At 42.4% G+C, this 22,740-nt stretch overlaps 1 protein-coding gene across 1 annotated transcript in view; it reads left to right on the top strand.

Annotated features, from left to right (window-relative positions):
* Positions 1-22,740, top strand: part of LOC122548300 (serine/threonine-protein kinase 3/4) — a 63,888-nt gene that overhangs the window by 1,000 nt on the left and 40,148 nt on the right. Inside the window, exon 2 of the mRNA XM_043686828.1 lies at positions 18,614-18,694. Coding sequence (XP_043542763.1) covers positions 18,614-18,694 — 81 coding nt within the window. The remainder of the gene's footprint in view (positions 1-18,613; positions 18,695-22,740) is intronic.

Raw genomic sequence — 22,740 nt, 5'->3', positions numbered from 1 at the left:
CGACTTGCTCCCCCTTCTCTTCCCCACCCCCCCCCTTCGCCTGTGACGTCAAAGAAGAATATGCACAGCAAGTGCTGTAGAATCCCAACAAGTTTGGCAGCATATCTGGAGACAGCAGCAGTTATGTTTTGAGTCTTCTTCAGAACCCAGTTTCCAAGAAGAGAATCATTTGACCTGAATCATTGACTGTGTCTCTCTGCAGTTGCTGCCAGATTTGCTGAGTACTTCCAGCACTTTCTCTTTCTGTTACATTTTCAGCCCCCAGAATGTTTTGCTTTAATTAAGATTATGCGCTGTCTGACCTGACACCACAAAAAAAAATTTCCTTTCCCGACCAAAAAATTTCCAGAAGGAAGTTGGGGGGAGTTCCTATCTGAGTCGTGAAGGAGACCTGAGAAATGTCAGTAAAGCACACTGACTGGATGTAACATCCCTGGACATTCTGGGGACTTATTCACTTCCCTTTCGACGACTCCTAGTGAATCCATATTCATTCAACAACTAACTCTACAAAAGGGAATGATTGCCTCACATCTTTTAAACAGAGCATTAACAGTTTAGACTGTTGGGCCTGCTGGGCACTGTACCAAATTCAAACTGTCAAAGAAAATTTAGCAACATTTCATCAAAGCATTGTTATCAGCCTCTGCTGTGCCCACTACACCCTCAATGTTTCTCCTGTGCCAGTGAGTACTGTAGCACATCTGGTTCTGGTCTAACGTGGCGTTTCAGTAACTTGTTTGAATTCTTTTGAAGTCAGAGGGTTGCTGCAAATGTGGGGTAGTCACTTGGAAGGAGGAAGATGCTTGGTCATAGCAAGAAACAAGTGTTAATTTAAATTCTTTTAATGTGAGGGCGACGATGTTGTGGTACATGGATTTTCCAAAAAAGATTGACAAGATACCAAGCAACAAACTTCTTAGTAAGATTAAAAGGACAGTGGCAGCATGAAGCAGAAAGTAGGGATGATTGTTTATCAGACTGGTCAGATGTACAGCGCTATTCCCAAAGATTAGTTTTAGAATATAGTTTTTTTTTAAAACAAGTCTTGACACCTGTATTTGGCTATGCTGGGGAAAATTTCAAAGCTGCAGTTGAAATGTAACTTAAGGAGGATAGTAATAGACTTGAGAGAATAAACAGGCCGATATGGCAGATGTAATTTATTCCAAAAGAAAGTGTAGACAGATTGGTTTTAGTGGAAAGAATGAGAAGTGTTGTAAACAAAATGGTAAAATCTTCAAATTGGTGCAGGGACAGAGAATCCTTGGATGTGCTTTTGGACATGTTGACAAGGCAGTTGTGACAAACCTTTACAAACCGATTTCTTGGCATCATATATGAGAGAGGATGCCCAGGCATCTCAGAATGTACAAGTGGGATTTACTGGCAAGTTGCTGTGGGGGTCACTGTTATGTTAAGAGATTGTAGAATTGTTTATATTGCAGAAGGTTTGGTGGAGATTTGATAGATGTGTTCAAAATTGGGGCAATTAGGAGAAAGTGTTCACTGGCAGGTATGCTGACGGTAAATAGAAGGCACAGATTTGAGGTGATTGTCAAAAGAAATAGTCTGAAGGTCTGGGGAGGTAGAGTCAATAGTAACTTTTTAAAGGAAAATTGGATAAATGCTTGAAGACAATAGTATACAGAGCAATGGGGAAAGAACAGGCAGAAAAATTAAATGGATGAAATAAAGAACGTCAGATGTTGGTGAATTGAAGCAAAATAGAAATTGCTGAAGAAACTCATTAGGTCTGGCGTGTGGAGAGAAAGCAGAGTTAATGTTCTGAACCTGGTGACTCTTCACTGATAGCTGACAAAGATGACATTTATGCTGAAGATGGTTGGGGGTGTGTGAGAGTGGGTTGTGTGTTTTGAGAAGGAATCCAGAAGTAGGTGAGCTGATAGGTGGAACTGGAACTCAGAGATAGGAAATGGCTAGGTGAACAAGGGGATTGTTGATAGTAAGCCAGGACAGAAGAGAAGGTGAATGAACAATAATGAGAGCTGAGAGAAAGCTTCCAACCCTTAGCACTCGTTATCACTTATTTAGCTTCTCTTCTGGCTTACTGTCAACATTCCCCTTGTCTGTCTACTCCTTTCATGTCTCTGTCTGTTTCCATCTATCTGTGCACCTCTTTACTTTCTCTCACTCGCCCTTGCACTGCTGGACCTGCTAAGATTAAATGGATAGTTTTACCAAAGTGCTGTCAGGGGTACGATTGGCTGAGTGGCTTCCTCCTTTGAATCATTCTAGTTAATCATTAATGTGATGGACTCCTAAATGTACCCCTCAGCTTGAAAAATCTACACATGTGGACAAGAATTTACTTATATGAATCAAATTTCTGCAAATCTAACCGTTGTTTTGGAGTTCAATTTCCCCAGCCCTCTGTCTCATGGCAACTCAGGCTCTTAACATTGAGATGGCTCAGGTACCAAGGTGACTGGTACATGTAGTTGCAGGAACCTTCTTTATAGAAGAGGGAAATCTGACTAAGTGGGCTTTGTTTGTAATTGTGTGGGAATCACAGTCTCCTGTGGAATACAGGAATGCAAGTAGGCCAGTCAGTCCTTCCAGCGCATTCTGCCTTTCAGTTAGATCCCAGCCCATCTGTATCTCCATTAATTCATAATTATAGCTCCATTTGGGAGTTAGCTGCATTTTGGAAAGTCCAATAAGAAAAGGGTATACACAGTGAATGGTAGGTCTCTCATAGTACTGAGAAACCAAGGGACCTTAGTATACAAGTCGATAGTTCCCTGAAGGTGTCAGCATAGGTAGACAGGGTGGTGAAGAAGGCAGACTGAGTACTTGCCTTCATTAGCCGGGGCGTTGAACATAGGAGCAAGAACGTCTTGTTACAACTTTATAAAACATTGGTTAGACCACAGATGGAGTACTGTATGTAGTCCTGATTGCCATACTACCAGAAGAATGTGATTGCATGGAGACGGTGCAGAGAAGATTCACCAGGATGTTGCCTATTGAAAGTCTGATATAGGGCGAGATTGGATAGGCTGGGTTTGTTTTCCTTAGAGACAAAAGATTTGCTGAAGAGGTGTTATACCCAAAATGATGACTTCTCACCTGATGCTGCTTGGCTTGCTATGTTCATCCAGTCTCCTGCCTGTCTACCTTGTTTTCCTTGGAGCAGAGGAGGCTGGGTGAGGTATACAAAATGATGAGAGGCACAGCCAGTGGATCTCGAGGATCCTTTCCTCACAGCATTGTGTCTAAGACCAGAGGAGCGAAAGCTTAAGTTGAGGAGTAAGTGCTTTAGAGGGGATCTGAGGAATTTCTTTTCACCCAGAGGATGGTAGATATATGGAAAGTACTACCTGAGGGAGTGGTGGAGGCAGGTGCTCTCGCAGTATTTAAGGAGCTTCTGGATAAGTAATTAAAATGCTTGGGTATAGTAGGCTATGGATGAAGTGCAGGTGAATGGGATTAGTGTAGTTTGGTGTTTGATCAGTATAGATGTGGTGGGCTGATGGGCCTGGTTTAATGCTTTTTGACATTCCCACTCTCTTTCATTTACCCATTTTGATTGTGTAGCCCTTAATATTCTTTGCTAACAAATCCATCAACCTCGGTCTTGGAATTTTCAGTTCCTCCACAGCTTTGTGGGCAAAGAATTCTAGATTTCTAGATTTCTGCCTTTCTGTGAAGAGCTGCTTCCAAGCATCACTCCTGAATGGCCTGGCTCTAATTCTCACATCACGTCTCTTCCCTGCATCAGAAGTAGTTAGTGAAACTGTCAGTTTCTGAAAGGAATTGATCTGACAGGCTTGGTAAATGTGTCACAGTGCTATGATTGCTAATCCGGGACAGTAAAAGGGTAAAATGGCTTTCTATTCTGCAACATTAGCAGTGACGCAGATGTCCTTCGCTTCCCGTTCTTACAAAAAAGAGGAAGAATAGCTGCTGTTGCTGTCATTGATTCAGGAGGTGAACAGTGTCACTGCTGAAATGTTGGTTAATATTTAATCTGTATCTGAAGTGTTGTCTTTATAAATCATCATTATTTAGCTCCTTTCCTCATGAATGTAGGGTCCAGTTGGAAAGAGGATTTTTGAGCTATTTTAAAGAAGGAACAAACGTTTATTAAAGTGGCTCCTTCGGAATGTCACAGAGCACTCCATGCCCAAAGATGTACTTCAGGAGTGGAGTCACTGTTGTAATGCAGGAAGCATAACAGTACAAGGCTCCACCAACAGCTGTGAGATAAATGATTTTGAATAGTAATTTTGGCACAGATATTGTCCAGGGCAGTATTGCAATCTCCTGTATTCTTGATGAAAAATTACATAGGAATTTTTTTTAATATCCACTTAGTCAGATTGGATACTCAAAATCTGGCATCTATTACAGTGCAATAGTCCCTCAGTGCTACACCAGGAGTCTGTGTTTCCTTTAAAACAGGGTACTTGCAAGATGGTATGCAGTTAATTACAGTGCATGTCCAGAGAGACTTAGGGCATCAGGGGATTGATATTTAAAATGTGCAGAAAATAATCAAGAAGTCTAATGGAATGCTGGTGTAGAGGATTGGTGTGTAAGGGCACAGAGGTTATGCTGCAGCTATACAAAACCCTGATTAGCGTCCTCTTGGAGTACTGTGAGCAAATCTGGGCATCACACCTTAAGGATATACTAGACTTGGAAACAGTGCAAAGTAGGTTTACAATAATATCTCAACTTCAGTGGCTATGAGGCATGTTTTATCTGGAATTTAGAAGGTTAAGGAGTGATTAGATCAAAGTCTTCAACATATTAACAAGAAAAGATAGGGTAGATAAGGATAAATTATTTCCACTGGTTGGACATAGTCTGAGAATTAGGACCAGACCCATCCGGAAGAGATGTTACTTTGGAAGCATTTCTGCAGACACAGGCGCACGCACCTCTCCACAAGTGGCTGTGGACGTTGCATCAGTTGTTAATTTTAATTCTGAGGTGGATAAAATTTTGTTAAGCAAATGGGTATGGGCCTAAGGCAGGTATGTGGAGTTAACCATGCTCGTTCAATGATGGAACAGGCTTGAGGTGCTGCTGAGTCTACTCATGTTCCTATGTTCCTAAATGTTATTGGGTCAATGTCTTCAATGCGCATATCTTTAAATCTTCCTCAATGAATTGTGTCTGACATACCTGTAGACGGGACAAACTTTTCTGTGGTATGTAGATTGCTGTGTGTCCCCAAAGGCAGATTGCTGTCAGCAGCAATTTAGCAGTCTTATTAGCTTGTCTTTGAATTGCAACTCTGTACAAACTGGTAGTGATGTTTTGTCACTGCATCTTTGTGGAGCCTTTGCAGTTGAGTGAGGAATGGTTTACTCATGATGCCCAAGTTGCGGTTTGTCATTTGCACTCATTCTCCTTGCAGTAGATTTTCCCCTATTTTAATATTGCTATAAACATCTGTGTACGGGCAAATCTTGCACTTGTTCAGCACACTCAATTCCAAATCAGTGAGGTTTATTACAGTTAATTTACAGAGTCTGAGGTACTTTAGTGGCATTCACTTTAACATTGTTGTAGTTTAGAGGTATGAATCGTGATGGTAGCACTTCTAATGTTCTTTCCATCACATGACCTGCTCTTAAGGTCTGACATTAGGTATTGACAGGCACATGCTTCTAACACACAGTCTGTTTGACTGTGTTGTGAATGCACATTCCTTGACCATCGAATTCTTGTGTGAGAACTCCCAAGTTCAAAACTAGAGGGCATAATTATAAGGTGAGAGGAGAAAGATTTCAAAGGTACCTGAGGGGCAACCTGTTCAAACACAGGCTGGATCGTACGTGGAATGAACAGTCAGAGGAAGTGGTGGATGCAGGTACGATTACAACTTTTAAAAGAAATTCTGACATGTACGTGAAAATGAAAGATTTACAGGGATATGGGCCAAACACAGGCAAATGGGGCCAGTTTGGTGTGGGAAGCCTGGTTAGCATGGACGAGTTGAACCAAAGGATCTGTTTCTGTGCTGTAAGACTTAACTCTGGCCTGGCAGGGATGTAACCCAGTATGTCACAAGATTTCTGTTCTCACGTGTACAGAAGAACTAATAACTGGCCCTGAAAGGATATTGTCAGTAGCCTTTGCTATTGCCATTATCAGTTCATTATTATGAGCCTTTTTTATTCACCAGTTAGGAGTAACATCACAATAGCTTGGAGTTCAGACCTTGCATCTTTAACATGATAGCTGACATAGAATTCAGTGACTTATTATATTCAATTCTGAGTGAATGTTGTGGTTTTGGGAAGATACATTTGTGGCTAGGCATTGCCTATCTCATCCAAGATTCTTATTTTAGTCAATAGCATATATAACTAGCCAATGATTATAACAGAATGAATATATATTGTAATTGGCTATGCCATTGTCCAAAACCACAAAGGTTTTATTGGATTCAATTAGGAGAAATTAGAAAGGTCACTGATCAGAAAGAGTTTAAATGAGGTTGAATCAGATTTTTTTAAATCTTGGTGTTATTTTTTTCCCCCCAAAATGAGCTTCTGGCCTTATATCAATACTGTCATTAAGATCAACCTTTGTTACTCCTAGACTTGACTATTCCAATGCACTCTGGTCTTTCTCAAATCTTATTGTTATCAAAACTCCCTTGCTTGTATTCTTACTAACACCTAGTCCCAATCTCCTATTGTCCCTGTGTATGCCGATCTACGTTGGATCCTGGTTCAGGGACAACTCTGTTTTAAAGCTATTGTCCTTGTTTACAAATCCTCCTGTGACCTCGCCCCTCCCTATCTCTGTAATCTTCTCAGCTGCAGAACACTCCCAAATTATCTGTGCTCCTCCAATTCTGACCTCTTGACCGTCCCCAATTTAAATGGTTCCACCATGGGCGGCTGTTACTTGAGATACCCAGGTTCTAAGCTCTGTAGTTAACTCCCTAACTTTCTCTGTCTCACTCTCACTCTCTTCCTTTATGACGTTCCTTAAAACTGTTTTGACAAAGACTTTGGTTGTCATATGGGGGTACGTGTCAAATTTTAATTTATAATGCTTCTGTTAAGTACAGAGGGACCTTGATTATCCCAAGCACACGGGCAGGCAGTATTTTGTTTGGTTAATCGAATTCCGGATAATCGAATGCCAGACGACATCGTCTAGCCAAGAATCGGGACTTTGCAGTCTTGCCGGATAATCAAATGCCATAGAGTCATAGAGATGTACAGCACAGAAAGAGACCCTTCGGTCCAATTCATCCATGCTGACCAGATATCCCAACCTAACCTAGTCCCATTTGCCAGCACCCGGCCCATATCGCTGTAAACCCTTCCTATCCCTATACTCATCCAGATGCCTTTTAAATACTGTAATTGTACAAGCCTCCACCATTTCATCTGGAAGCTCATTCCATAATGTACCACCCTCTGTGTGAAAAAGTTGCCCTTTAGGTCTCTCTTTTTTAATCTTTCCCCTCTCACCCTAAACCTATGCTCTCTAGTTCTGGACTCCCCCACCCCAGGGAAAAGACTTTGTCTCTTTACCCTATCCATGCCCCTCATGATTTTGTAAACCTCTATAAGGTCACTCCTTAGCCTCCGACGCTCCAGGGAAAACAGCCCCAGCCTGTTCAGCCTCTCCCTGTAGCTCAGATCCTCCAACCCTGGCAACATCCTTGTAAATCTTTTCTGAACCCTTTCAAGTTTCACAATATCTTTCCGATAGGAAGGAGACCAGAATTGCATGCAATATTTCAATAGTGGCCTAACCAGTGTCCTGTACAGCCACAACATGACCTCTCAATGCCCATACTCAAAACTCTGACCAATAAAGGAAAGCATACGAAACGCTGCCTTCATTATCTTATCCACCTGCCACCCTACTTTCAAGGAGCTATGAACCTGCACTTCAGAGTCTTTTTGTTCAGCAATACTCCCTAAGACCTTACCATTAAGTGTATAAGTCCTGCTAAGATTTGCTTTCCCAAAATTCAGTACCTCACATTTATCTACATTAAGCTCCATCTGCCACTCCTCAGCTCATTGGCCCATCTGGTCAAGATCCCATTGTAATCTGAGGTAACCTTATTCGCTGTCCACTACACCTCAATTTTGGTGTCATCTACAAACTTATTAACTATATCTCTTATGCTCACATCCAAATCATTTATATAAATGACGAAAAGTAGTGGACCCTTCACCGATCCTTGTGGCGCTCCACTGGTCACAGGCCTCGTCTGAAAAACAACCCTCCCCCACCACCTACTTTGAGCCAGTTTTGTATCCAAATGGTGAGTTTTCCCTGCATTTCATGAGATCTAAGCTTGCTAACAAGTGTCCCATGAGGAATCTTGTCGAACGCCTTACTGAAGTCCATATAGATCACTTCCAACGCTCTGCCCTCATGATTCCTCTGTACCCTGGGATGTTTTAGTTTGCTTAAGGCACTGTGTAAATGTAATTTGTTATTGGAGGATAATGTTTATACATCGCGTTGTCATGTGGGATATACTGTCTGAAAAAGCAGTGGGAATGGGGAGATCCTAGAATAATAACATGCAAAGTAGGATTGGATAAATACTTGAAGGGAAAGAATTCGTAAGGACGTGGGGACAGAGCAGAAAATGTGATTAATTGGTAGTTCATTCGAAGATTAGGCACAAGCTCACTGGGTTGAAGGGCCTCCTGTACTGGATACTACTTAGATTTTTATGATACATAGTTTTAAAAGTGGCATGAGATTTGAATAGGAAAGTACCAGACTTCAATTAACATAAATGCACCTCCTGTTCCCCAACAGTGTCCTTTAAGGAATGTGATTGGGTACTGTGATGTATGGAATTTTGAGATGGGTGATCCTGGAGCTTTTCAAAGTGTTTTCCTCCAGGAATATGGATAAGAAATTTCTTTCCGCTCCCCCAGGCCATTAGAGGCAATGGAACATTAACATTGGATACAATATGAACTTCATGAAAGTGTGACCAGAATATTGCTGCATGGTTCTGTCCATTGTTCCTGTAGAAAACAAAATGTTTGCATTATGATATAAATGACTAAAAGCTAGAGTCAATTGTCAATATCGTGAAGCCCATCTGACTAGTTAACTCTTACTTAACCAGGTTCTTAATATATTTAAGTTCCCTCTCTTTTCCTAAGGGTCCAAAATCAGTTCCAACAACAGCTTGCATTTCTATCAGCACTTTAACAGAACCATTACACTGAGCTACATCTGACATGAGTGCAGGTGACTAAAAGCTTAGTTGAAACAAGCTGATTCAAGGAGGGCTTTAAGGGCAAAGATGCAGGGATGTTTTGGTAGGGAATCTAAGTGCTTAGAGTCTAGCATCTGAAGCCATGTATACCTGGAATGGAATGATGAAAATTGGGAACGTGCAAGAGAGCTGAATTGGAGGAGCATATAGATGTTGGAAAGCTTTAAAGCTGGAGGTGGTTACAAAAATAGAGAGGGAGAGAAAACAGAGGAATTTAGAAATCAGGAGATCTCCAAACTGAAGTGCTATGGTGATGGGTGAACAAGACAAAGCCTTGCAAGTTCACTAATCAATATTTCTGTCTGCATTGCAGACCAAATATATGGATAACTGTCGATAAATTGGAACTGCTGGTCTCCTATACGGCATGATTACCCCTGTATAATTGAGGGGTTTGAATGCCATAATTAACTCTAAACTTATCTGACTATTAATAGTGTCCACTGATTCATGCTTACTCAAAATGTTGGACTCCGCAGAGGGTGATGGGAGTCTAGAATGCGCTGCCTGGGCGGTTGGTAGAAACAGGAATCCACATAATCCTTTAAAACGTACGTGGATGAGCACTTGAAATGCCATAACATTCAGGGTTATGGGCCAAGTGCTGAAGAGTAAGGATTAGTGTAGGTGGGTTCACACACAATTGATGGTCAAAGGACCTCTTCTGTGCTTTATGAAACTATGCCTCATCTTTTTCTGACACTGACCTTTGAGTTATGTGTTGAGGGGCACAGAGGCACTTCCTCCCCGCTACGTTGCCTAAGTGAAGCTTTCTGTAGTAAAGTGTAATGGAGACAAGTGTCCAAAACACTGGTTACAGTTGTTTTTAAGGAGTGGCTAGGCAGTGGTGATGACAGTGATTGTTAGTGGGCTATCTGGGGGGTGTGGGCCAACATTTTTTGGATGGCATTTGGATATTTGCAATGGTACTGATTCAGCAGGAATCATGGATAGTTGGATGTGGTAATGTTATGATATTGGACACTCACATCAGTGGTCATTTTTTCTTTGTTCATTCGTGGGATCTGGATGTCTTTGGCTGGGCCAGCATTTATCGTCCATCCCTCGATGCAGTTGAGAAGGTGGTGATGAGTTGCTGCCTTAAACTGCTGCACTTCATTTTATGGAGGTAAACTGACAATGCAGTAAGGGAGGGAGTTCCAATATTTTAACCCAGCGACATTGAAGAAGTGACAATGTACTTCCAAGTTAAGATAGTGGGTGGCTTGGAGGGGAACTTGCCGGTGGTGATCTCATGAATCTGCTCTCCTTGACCTTCTCAATGGTAGTAACAATGAGGTTAGGAAGTGCTGTTGAAGGAGACTTGGTGAATTCCTGCAGCACATCCTATAGGTAATACACCCTGCCACTACTGAATGGTGATGATGCAGGGAATGGATGTTTATGGATGTGGAGCCAATCAAACAGATTGCTTTGTCTTGGATTGTGTCGAGCTTTTTGAAGGTTGTTGGAGCTGTGCTTATCCAGGCAAGTAGCAGGAATTCCATCACATTCCTGACTTGTGCCTTGTAGGTGATGTACAGGCTTGGGAATCAAGTGGTGAGTTTCTTATTGCAGGATTCCCATCCTGACCTTATGGCCACTCTCCCATTCAGTTACTGGTCAGTGGTAACCCTACATATGTTGATAATGTGGGATTCAGTGATGGTAATGCCACTGAATGTCAAGGAGTGATGGTTAAATTCTCTTTCAATGGAGATGCTGATTGCTTGGCATTTGTGTGGTCCGTTTGATACATACCATTTGTTGTCCCAAGTGTGAATGTTGTCCAGCTCTGAAGAGTCGCAGAAGTTGCTGGAAGTTGTGCAATCGTCAGTGAGCATCCTCATGTCTGACCTTAGGATGGAGGGAAGGTCATTGGTGAAGCTGCTGCAAATACTGGGGCAATTCCTGCAGAGATGTCTGCAGCTGAGATGACTGACCTCCACCAATCACAGCCATTGTCTTTTGTGCCTGGTATGACTCCAATCAGCAAAGAGTTGCCACCAATTCCGATTCACTGCAGTTTTGATAGGGCTTCTTAATGCACAGGCAGATGTGGCTTTGATGTTAAAGGCGGTCACTCTTGGCTCATCTCTGGAATTCGGCTCTCTTGTCCATGTTTGAACTGAGGCTGCAGTGAGGTCAGGAGCAATGTTCCCTCTAAACTGCTAGGAGTGTGTGTGCTTGCCAATTGATGTGCATACATATTGGAGGTCAGCACAGCCGCAAGAGAGATCAGAGGGAATTTAAGTTAGGAGGGTGATGAATCTGACATCACCCAAACTCTGCATCTGTGAGCAGTGTGCTGCCTGATAGCATTATTGATGACACCTTCCATCTCTCTCTCTCAATGGCAGGAAGTTGTGATTTGTCGGAATTTGTGATCTAACTCTAGGATGATTGAATAAGTCTTGCTGGATTGTGGTTTTAAAGAAAATATCCACTGTGGCTTTGGAAGTTCCACCATTAGTCTTCATGCAGCCAGTGAGCAACTCATACACACTGGCCACTGCCAGCAATAATCCCTCGAGTGCTGAGGGCCATTTAATTCCTGTTGTCAGCCCAGTTGCATCATTACTGTAAGTTTATCAACAGAACCAGTGGCTGATTAATGGCAAATTCTGTGCCTTTGCCTTCTGCAATAGCGCTTATGAGATTTCTTTTTGTAAAAAAAAAATCTACTCTTTGGATTCTTAAATTATCAGCATTAACTGACAATTGTAGAGCACCTTTTCTGTCTTCATATAGCATAGAAACTGGCCTTTGGACCACCATATCTGTTCTGTGCCGACCAACAAAACTAGACTAATTCCATTTAACTGCACTTGGCTCATAGCCTAGTATGCCCTAGCATTTTTGGTGCTCATCCAGATGCTTGTTAAAGGTTGTGAGAGTACCTGCCTCCACCATGCCCTCAGGCAGTATGTTCCATATTTCTACTACCCCCTGGGTGAACACTTCTTATTTCTCCAACCTCTAAGCCACTCTTATTCTTCATCTTAAACTTATGGCCCCTGGTTTCAGACGCTTCTCCCATTGGACAAAGATTCTCATGAGCTGAATGGCGAACGTTTCCCCAAAGTAAGTGGGAATAGTAGAAGTAAGCAGAACTGGAGGAGATTGCAGAGGGCTGAGGGTAACAGAGAAATTTGAATATGGCAGTGAGCAAGTTAAAGCAAAGCTGTAGCTGGTCTCTGGTAGAGCTGAATGGTCAGGAGTGAAAGGATATTATGCGTCGGTGGGAATGTGTAGTAATCAGATTGGTCAGGATCTTATTGAATAGTGGAGCAGACTCGAGGGGTTCAGGGGCCTACTTCCCTCTTAATTAGTATGTTGAGATGTAATTCTGAGCAACATGCTGTTTGCCTCTGTTTTTCAGAGGGCTTGCAGCCAAAGAAACAAAAAAGGAATTCTCAACTGCTCCAGCTATTGGGTGCCATCACTTCCTCTTTTGACACTTCAGATTTGAGGAGTGCCACAAAGGTTATATATTGGTCAATACTTATCCTGCTTTCAGCTCAGTGCTGCTCTTTGTAAGCAGAGTTCAAGAGTATAAATGGATTTGCAATACTGTTAGATAAATATAAAACCTGACCGATTTTGTATCTGTGTCCTAACTGCTGCAGTACTCAATGACTGTCTTCAATAATTAGTCAGGTTAACTATGGAAATGAACCACGTGACAAATAAGAGAGAGACTTATATTTACATGGTTCTAGTCAAAACTTCAGGACTGCCCAAAGTGCATTGCAGCCATTACGCACTTTGAAAATGTGATCACTGTTGTAATGTAAGAAACTTGACACACAAATTCTCGCAGACTCCAGGGAGATTGAGCAGACCCTCTTTTCTACCGATATTGTTACGAAGGACAACCATTGGTTATGAGTGGGTGAGTTCCCTCCTTTTCAGGTAGTGTTAACTGTATGCTCATTATATTGAATTGAATGCAGATTATTGGACTTAGAATGGGGATCCACTTGTGTCTCCCATATGTAGGATTGAACAACTATGATTATTGGATTAATAATATGCATCTGTGGACATAAATCCCTATAAAATGTTCAAGACTGACTCCAGTTCTATCCTAGAGACTGGTGCTGGAAAAACACAACAGGTCAGGCAGCATCATAGGAGCAGGAAAATTGACATTTTGGGCAAAAGCCCTGATGAAGGGCTTTTGTCCAAAACGCCGATTTTCCTGCTCCTTGTTTGCTGCCTGACCTGCTGTGCTTTTCCAGCATCACACTCTTGACTCTAATCCTCAACATCTGCAGTCCTCACCTTCGTCCAGTTTTATCCTAACTACATGGAGTTCTGGAGTGCAACACCTGGATCCAGAGGATCTTTTATGTCCACTGAGAGAGCAGGTTGGGCCTCAAGTTAATGTTTGATCCCAAAGGTGGCATCTTTGGCTGTACAGCCTCTTTCAGTGCTGGGCTGAAATATCAGCTGGGACTTACATATTCAAAACTCCAGAGTAGGGCTTACAATTTCAAACTTTTCACCCAAGGTAGACAATGCCGTTCTGGTGCTAAGCTAGGCAACCTGGGATAGCTAAGTAAAGAGACCAAGAAACTGCAGATGATGGAATCCAAAGTATGCAAGCAGGAGGCTGGAAGAACACAGCAAGCCAGGCAGCATCAGGAGATGGAGAAGTTTATGTTTCGTGCATGATCCTTCCGACTTCTGCCCTCGCCCCCCCCCACCTCTATCTCTATCTGCAGCTCCCTCTATCCCCACCCCCATTCCTGAAAAAGGGTTATATCCGAAACGTGGACTTCTCCACCTCCTGATGCTGCCTGGCTTGCTGTGTTCTTCCAGCCTCCTGCTTGTCTGCTACAGCTAGGTAAACGACTGGAGTATAAAGAGAAATTCAATTTTTGCCAATTTGGGATATTGATTCTCGCACTGCTTTGTTGAGACCATTAAGGCTTTGCTGGTCAATGACAAAACTGTACTTGCTAACAGGACAAAAATTGGACTGAAATAACAAGCACAGTCAGATGCTTTGAAATGATGCCAGTTTGTGGGCATTTTAGGTGGAGTAGGTGGAGGTTGAATTTAAAAATAAACAGGAATAATTAGATGAATTCCATTTGCACTGTGCCTTAACTTGGTACAGTTTTGCATCACTGCGTACAGCCAGATAAAATGTTTAGTTTTGCTTAACATGTAATTAAGTCTAGTTTGGCGTTCCACAGGGACTGGGAGGTGTACAGGGAGTAAAGTATGATTCATGTCATTGTGGTTTAGCCTCTGCGTTATCTCCAAGTAAGGGTGGGAGATCACAGGAAGAGCTCTGTGATGTCCGCCTGCTTGATGGGAGTGTACGCTACTGATAGGGTTCTGAAATCCTCACTTGAAGCTCACTTACAAGCCAGTTTCCAGGGTTTGTAACCGTCAGAGGCGGGGTCATTCTCATGTGGGGCTGGCTGATAAGCCACTGACTACATTTCCTTAATGTCTTCCCTCAACCCCCAGAGGAGGCTATGGCCATCGGGCTTGCCAGCTGTTGACGCCTCTGGGCAGTTGATAAAATAAGCAGCATCAAAAAGAAATGTACTCTGTCCTCTTGTCACGTGCAACCTTTTGACAGCAATTTCCACACGTAGGAGCTCTGTAATGACCTCGACTTGTGTACAGTTTGTGCGGCAATATTTTGGGACATGAAGCAAGAGGTAGATGTGTGCCAGGATGTGCAAATGTAGAAGCATGTGAAGAGCAGATCATGTCAGTAAAGATTGAATGAACAATAGGTGGTCTACTCAAGTATACTGTGATCTGGTCTGCTACTTATGTTCTAAGCTGCAGAAACACCATTTTTGGTTGCAGACAAATATCAGGTGACATCTCTATTCACAGGTTCAGTATCCCAAGAGACAGCAGATGGTCTGTAATCTGTTCATTGTAAGTGAATTGCATGATCAAAGTAGAAGGCTGTCAGAAGCAGCATGCATGTACTGAATAACATTGAAATAATGGCTGTTGCTGTTTGGGAAACCAAGATGAAGAGTCTCGGCCCATTTTTATATTAAAAAAAATGCAGAATGTAACCAAAGAATTGTGAAAACACCACAGCGCAGAAACAGTCCCTTCTGCCCAGCTGGTCTGTGATAGTGCCTCTGTTACACGTGAACTTCATCTAACGCTGTCAACATATCCTCTCATTTCTTTGTCTGTCATTTTGTTGAGCTTCCCCTTATGTGCTATTCACCATAGCTACTCCATGTTGTTGCCAGTTCCACATTCTAAACACTCTTTAGACAAAAACCTTTTTCTCCTAAATTCCCCTTTAGAAGATAGTCACTGATAAAGCAATTTATGGCTCTACATTTTGGTCTCCTAACAAATTGAAGTTCCTTATTTATTTCACACCGCACCAACTGATCCCTTAAAGGCTTCTATCCAGTCGCTTTTCAGCAGATTATTTTATAAAGTGAAGAGCCACAGCTTGTTTGAAGTTCAATCCAAGTATTGGTGATGCAAAAGGAACAGAATATTTGATTTGTTTCCATGCTGTTTCTCACTGTTGGTAGTGTTTTGTTGCACTACACTAGTTATTGCACTTCAGTGCTGCAAACTATCTTACGTTGCTGTGAAGTTATGAACCGCAAGATCAAAAGTTGACAGTTAAATGTGATTCTGATTGGGCAGCATAGCTGAGCAATCAAATGTTGACGATTTAGATGAAGAGTCAAAGTGTAATATCTCAAGCTTTGCCGATGGTGCAACTGGATGGAAGAGTGAGCTGTGTGGAGGATGCAGAGGTGCTGGTGTGATCTGGACCTGCTGAGTGAGTAGGCAAATGCAGTGTCATGTGGATAAATGTGAAGGTATCCACTTTGGTAGCAGGAATTAGAAGGTACATTATTGTTTGGCTGTAAACTGAGAGGGGGGAATGTTCAATGACACCTAGCTGTACTCATGCACAGGTTGGAAATGTGTTGCTGGAAAAGCGCAGCAGGTCAGGCAGCATCCAGGGAACAGGAGAATCGACGTTTCGGGCATAAGCCCTTCTTCAGGGCTTATGCCCGAAACGTCGATTCTCCTGTTCCCTGGATGCTGCCTGACCTGCTGCGCTTTTCCAGCAACACATTTCCAGCTCTGATCTCCAGCATCTGCAGTCCTCACTTTCTCCTCATGCACAGGTTGCTGAAGGCAAGTGAAGTGAAAGAAAGCAAATTGTATGTTTGTCTTTATAGCGAGGGAGTTCTATAGGAACGAAAATGTCTTGCTGCAATTATACAGGGCATTAGTGAGGCCTCACCTGGAATATTGCATGCAGTTTTAGATTAGATTAGATTACTTACAGTATGGAAACAGACCCTTCGGCCCAACAAGTCCACACCGATTCTCCAAGGAGCAACCCACCCAGCTACCTAACACTACAGGCAATTTAGCATGGCCAATTCACCAAACCTGCACATTTTTAGGACTGTGGGAGGAAACTGGAGCACCTGGAGGAAACCCACGCAGACACCGGGAGAATGTGTAAATATTGAACCCGGGTCTCTGGCACTGTGAGGCAGCAGTGCTAGCCACCGTGCCGCCCTAAGGAAGGATGCTCTTGCTGTTACAAAGGTCTGCCAAATTGATTCCTAAGGTGGCAGGACTGACATATAAGGCGAGGTTGGATTGGTCAGGATTGTATTCACCGAAATTTAGAAGAAAGAGATCTAAAACCCATAAAATTCTAACAGGACTAGACTGGTAGATGCAGTAAGGATGTTCCTGAAGGTGGAGGAGTTCAGAACCAAGCATCCTAGTTTAAGGAGAAGTGGTAAACCTTTTAGGATTGAGATGAAAAATTGCTTCACCCAGAGAGTGGATGTCAAAACATTATTTTTCATATATGCCTATAGCTCTTGTGGCTGAAGGGATCAGGGGATATTGGGCAAGGGTAGAATTAGAGTATTGAACTCAATTTGCCATGATCATCATGAACGTTGGAGAAGGATGAAGGGGTCTGATGGCCTACTCTTGACCCTATCTTTTATGTTTCTTTAAATCCTGTGTGTGTGCTAATGTTAGCCAGTTGAGCTACCAATGTGGCTCACGTGTTACTGGAAGTGACATAACACAGTGACTCATTCTCTGCAAATAAGAGGAACTTGTTCAAGCCTAGCCTTTTTTTGAATTACTTGAGGAACTTGCAGTTCCCTGTTACTTCCTTCATGGCAATACCTCAGCCAGTGAGAGTTGACCTGCCAACCTATCAGCATCCTATTCTGCTGCAGTATAAATGGTTGTGATCTTTTCGAAACTTAACATTCTTGTTTCCTATTTGCCCTGATAAGTACAAGATATAAAGCTTTTGCAGCATGTCTATCTTTTCATCAATATTCCCAGACAAGAATGTTGTCTTTCTAGAATAGTGCACTCAGTCAATGAAGATTCAGTTGCATAAATTGCTGTGAGGTGTTTGTCATCCTCTGTGATGCAAGTGTTTATTGATTAACTAGTGCTCAGCTCTTGCCAGATTTGAGTCTGGAATTCTTTCACATTTTAGGAGATTTGAATATGGAAGGAATTTTTCCATCAAATAAGTGGAACTGTAGGACAAAGACCTTAAAAGACAATCCTTTAATCATGATCACAGTGATGACTGTTTTAAAAAAAAAAGCACCTTTTTTAGAATAATTTGCAATAGCTATCCAATTTGGAAGCTATATTATTGAACCAAATATTGAAACGTGACTGATAATCAGTTAAATTGTCAGCATCAGTTTATTGTTATTCCTAAATTTTGAATAGACCTGAACTTTAAGGTCAAAAACACTTGTTGAATGGACGTCCAGGAATTTTCAGTCCTTGCAAAGAATGGATCTAATGGGAATGAAGGGGTATGAGAGATCTGACAAGAAAGTCAGGTCGGCATGGTGGCACAGTGGGTAGCACTGCTGCCTCACAGCGCCAGAGACCCGGGTTCAATTCCCGCCTCAAGCGACTGTGCAAACTCCACACAGACATTCTCCCCGTGTCTGTGGGTTTCCTCCCACAGTCCAAAAAATGTGCAGGTTAGGTGAATTGGCCATGCTAAATTGCCCATAGTGTTGTGAAGGGGTAAATGTAGGGGAATGGGTCTGGATCGGTTGCACTTTAGCGGGTCAGTGTGGATTTATTGGGCCGAAGGGCCTGTTTCCACACTGTAAGTAATCTAATCTTAAAAAAAATTGTAATTGGAGTTAAGCAGAAGATAAGGCATTCATCACAGTAATGCCAATTTAAAATGGGATTACCAGAGTTGTGACTAAAGAAGGATTGGGTACTGACATTAAACTTACTTCTGTGTTCTTTCCAAAATTTGATTTTTAAAATGTTTATTTTCTTCCACTCTCGTGACAACAGGTCTCTGAAAAAATTAAGCGAAGACAGTTTGACTAAGCAGCCAGAAGAGGTCTTTGATGTGTTGGAGAAACTTGGTGAAGGGTAAGTACTGAACGTTTGTTGAGACATTGGGCTATGTCATAATTTGAGGCTGAACTGCAAGGATTCGTTTTGAGCTTTTGAAGCAGATTAACAATTAAAACGAATAAGAACAAAGTGAAGGTGTAAAGATATGGGAGAAGCCTTGGAAAAAGTGAGTCATTTCAAATAAGTTGGGTTAGTTAGAATCATAGTCATAGAGATGTACAGCATAGAAACAGACCTTTTGGTTCGACTCTTCCATGCTGACCAGATATCCTAAATTAATCTAGTCCCATTTCCCAGCACTTGGCCCATATCCTGCTAAACCCTTCCTATTCATATACCCATCCAGATGTCTTTTAAATGCTGTCATTGTACCAGCCTTCTCCACTTCCTCTGGCAGGTTGTTCCACACACACATCTCCCATTGCGTGAAAAAGTTGCCCCTTAGGTCCCTTTGAAATCTTTCCCTGCTCACTCTAAACCTATGCCCTCTAGTTCAGGATTCTCCCAACTCAGGGAAAGGACTTTGTCTATTTATCCTATCCATGCCCCTCATGATTTTATAATCTGTAAGGTCACCCCTCAGCCTCTGACACTCCAGGGAAAATAGCCCCAGTGTATTCAGCCTCTCCCTGTAGCTCAAACCCTCCAACCATGGCAACACACTTGCAAATCTTTTCTGAACCCTTTCAAGTTTCACAACATCCTTCCTATTGGAGAGAGATGAGAACTGCACACAATATTCTAAAAGTAGCCTAACCAATGTCCTACAGAGCCGCAACATGACCTCCTAACTCCTATATGAAGGAAAACATACTAAACGCCTTCTTCGCTATCTTATCTATTTGCGACTCCATTTTCAAGGAACTATGAACCTGCACTCCAAGGTCTCTTTGTTCAGCAACACTCCCTCAGGACCTGACCATTAAGTTGTGATAGATGCAAATTAAGCAATGGATTCGATCTTGTACTAATTGGAAGAGTATAGTGGTGTGTTAGGGCAAGGTATTGCTGAAACTGAAAAAATGTACAAGACAGTTGAGACAAGCTGACCTGTACAGTACAAAAATTTGGGCAACTTTAAGATGATATAATGAATGGATACGAATGTGATGCAGATGCTGAGGTGCATGTAAGGAGTAATGGGAAGGAATGTGTTCAGGAACCAGCACAGCATGGGTCAGTGAAGATTGTGGGAGCATTGAAGGAAGAAGTTGAAAAGATATTGAAATGACATTGTCTGGCGTAAACAGAGGGGAAATCTGGTGAGAGAAGTGCTGGGAAGGAGGGGCAGGTGAAGACTGGAGACTAGACAGAAAGGTACACTTGCCATATGACGCTGACGCAGGAGGCTATTTGTCCATCAAGTCTGCTTCACTATTCTAGGAGATCATGTATGATCTGATTATCCTTAAATCCACTTTCCTGCCTTAACTCTGCAACTTTTGATTGCCTTAATGGTTAAAAATTGTCTATCTCAGTCTTGACTATACATAACAACTCAGCTTTGACAATCCTCTGTTGTAATGAACTCTTCCAATTCAGTGAGATTATGCCCTCTTGGCAAGTTTTGAGAAGATTTGTAGCTCAGGTTGAGGTTCTGGATGTAGGTTTGTTCGCTGAGCTGGAAGGTTCATTTCCAGATGTTTCATCACCCTATTGGGTAATATTTTGTGGACCTCTGGGCGAAGCACTTGATAATTCCTGCTTTCTATTTATATGTTTGGGTTGGTGATGGCATTTCCTGTGGTGACATCATTTCCTGTTCTATTTCTCAGGGAGTGGTATATGGGGGTCTAACTCAATGTGTTAGTTGATAGATAATTTCAACCAGAACTCTATCAACGCACACATCGAGTTAGATCCCATCAGCCACCCCTGTATTGCCCTCCTGATTTCCCTCTTAAGTATACTCCTATTGCCTTTATACTCTTCTAAGTATTCACTTGATCTATCCTGTCTATACCTGACATATGCTTTCTCCTTTTCTTAACCAAACCCTCAATTTCTTCCGTCATCCAGCATTCCCTATACCTACCAGCCTTCCCTTTCACCCTAACAGGAATATGCTTTCTCTGGACTCTCATTTCTGAAGGCTTCCCATTTTCCAGCTGTCCCTTTACCTGTGAACATCTGCCCCCAGTCAGCTTTTGAAAGTTCTTGCCTAATACCGTCAAAATTGGCCTTTCTCCAATTTGAACTTCAAATTTTAGATCTGGTCCATCCCATACCATCATTCAGTCCCAACGTGTTCAACTGCTCCTCATAAGAAAATTCATCCGTTCCCTGAATTAACCTTCTCCCAACTACCTCCAATGCTAAAATACTTTTCGCAGTACAGGCAGTCCCTGACTTGTGAAGGGTTTCCACTCTGGAGCTGAGCTTAAGACGATTTGAATATAAGACGGAACACCATAAGACCATAAGACATAGGAGTGGAAGTAAGGCCATTCGGCCCATCGAGTCCACTCCGCCATTCAATCAAACACAATACAAGACAATGTAAAGTAGCTTTTTGTAAGTACAGGAAATGTTAGTCTGTTGGGTCTTCAAAATTGCACCCATGTGTGGGACCTTGCTTTTAAGTATGAATGTTTGTAAATTGCGGACAGTCAATTTGCTTCTGCATTTCCTGCTAAAAGGATGCTTGTTTTTTGTGACTCATGCATGAGGACTCTCAAATCTTTGTGTGCAGCTTTGTACACACTTTCTCCATTGAAGTAAGATTTATTCTTTGTGTCAAAGTTACATTTTCCAACATTGTTTCAAATACCACGGTTTTTGTCTACTCAATCTGCCTGTGTCCCTCTGTAGACTCGTGTCATCGTCATTACTTGCCTTCTCACCTATTTTTCTGTCATTCATAAATGTGATAGTAAATTTATTTTCTCCATCTATCATTAATTTTTGTTACAAGTAATTGTGGCCCCAGCTACGATCCATGTGACACTGCATAAATTAAAGGTTGCATTTGGAAAATACTCCCTTACTCCAACTGTGTAGCATCCACAATGCTGAGGAGGTTGTAGATAGCACGTCTAGTGAATTGGTCACACCACAGATGAGAATTGTTGAGGGAGACGGCGAATGGGTGACCAAAAGCCAGAGAAAGAGTAGGGAGATGTCCCCTGCGGTCATCTCCCTCCAAAACAGGTGTATCGTTGGGGATGATGGTTCACCAGGGGAGGGCAGCAGTTGCCAAGATCATGGCACCGTGGCGGGCTCTGCTGTTCAGAAGGGCAGGAAAAAGACTCGTAGGGCCATAGTCATAGGGGATTCTACTGTAAGGCGAGTACATAGGCAGATCTGTGGCTGAAAACCAGATTCCCAGACAGTATGTCGCCTCCCAGGTGCTCAGGTCAGGGATATCACCGATCAGTTACAGAGCATTCTGAAAGGGGAGGGTGAACAGCCAGTTGTCGTGGTGCATATAGGCACCAATGATATAAGTAAAAAATGAGATGAGGTCCTGAAAGCTGAATTCAGGGAGCTAGGAGAGAAGTTAAAGAGGAGGACCTCAAAGGTATTGATATCAGGATTGCTACCAGTGCCATGTGCTAACCAGTGTAGAAATGAATGTATAGACAGGGTGAGCACGTGGCTTAAGGGATGGTGTAAGACAGAAGCGTTCAGATTTGTGGGACATTTGGTCCAGTTCTGGTGAAGGTGGGACTATTACAAATTGGACGGTCTACACCTGAACCAGACTGGAACTAATGTCCTTAGGGGAGTTTTTGCTACTGCTGTTGGGGAGGGTTTAAACTAATGTAGCAGGCGGCTGGAAACCAGAAGAGAAGACTAGGAGACAGCGAGGTTGAAACTAGAGACTGTAAGGATCATGAAGTTAGCATTACCAAGGGGAAGAGTAGGCAGAGAGCAGATGAATGCAAAGGAACTGGTGGTCTGAAGTGCATTTACTTTAATGCAAGGAGTATAGTGGGTAAGGCAGATGAACTTAGGGCTTCTTTGGTGCCTGGGAATATGACGTTATTGTGATCACAGAGAATTTGTTGAAGGAAGGGCATGATTGGCAACTAGATGCTTCAGACAGGACAGGGAGGGAA

This window comes from Chiloscyllium plagiosum, unplaced genomic scaffold, assembly GCF_004010195.1.
Source record: "Chiloscyllium plagiosum isolate BGI_BamShark_2017 unplaced genomic scaffold, ASM401019v2 scaf_10529, whole genome shotgun sequence".
NCBI lineage: Eukaryota > Metazoa > Chordata > Chondrichthyes > Orectolobiformes > Hemiscylliidae > Chiloscyllium > Chiloscyllium plagiosum.
The sequence above is the reverse complement of the archived record's forward strand: the minus strand, read 5'-3'. Positions and strand labels throughout refer to the sequence as shown.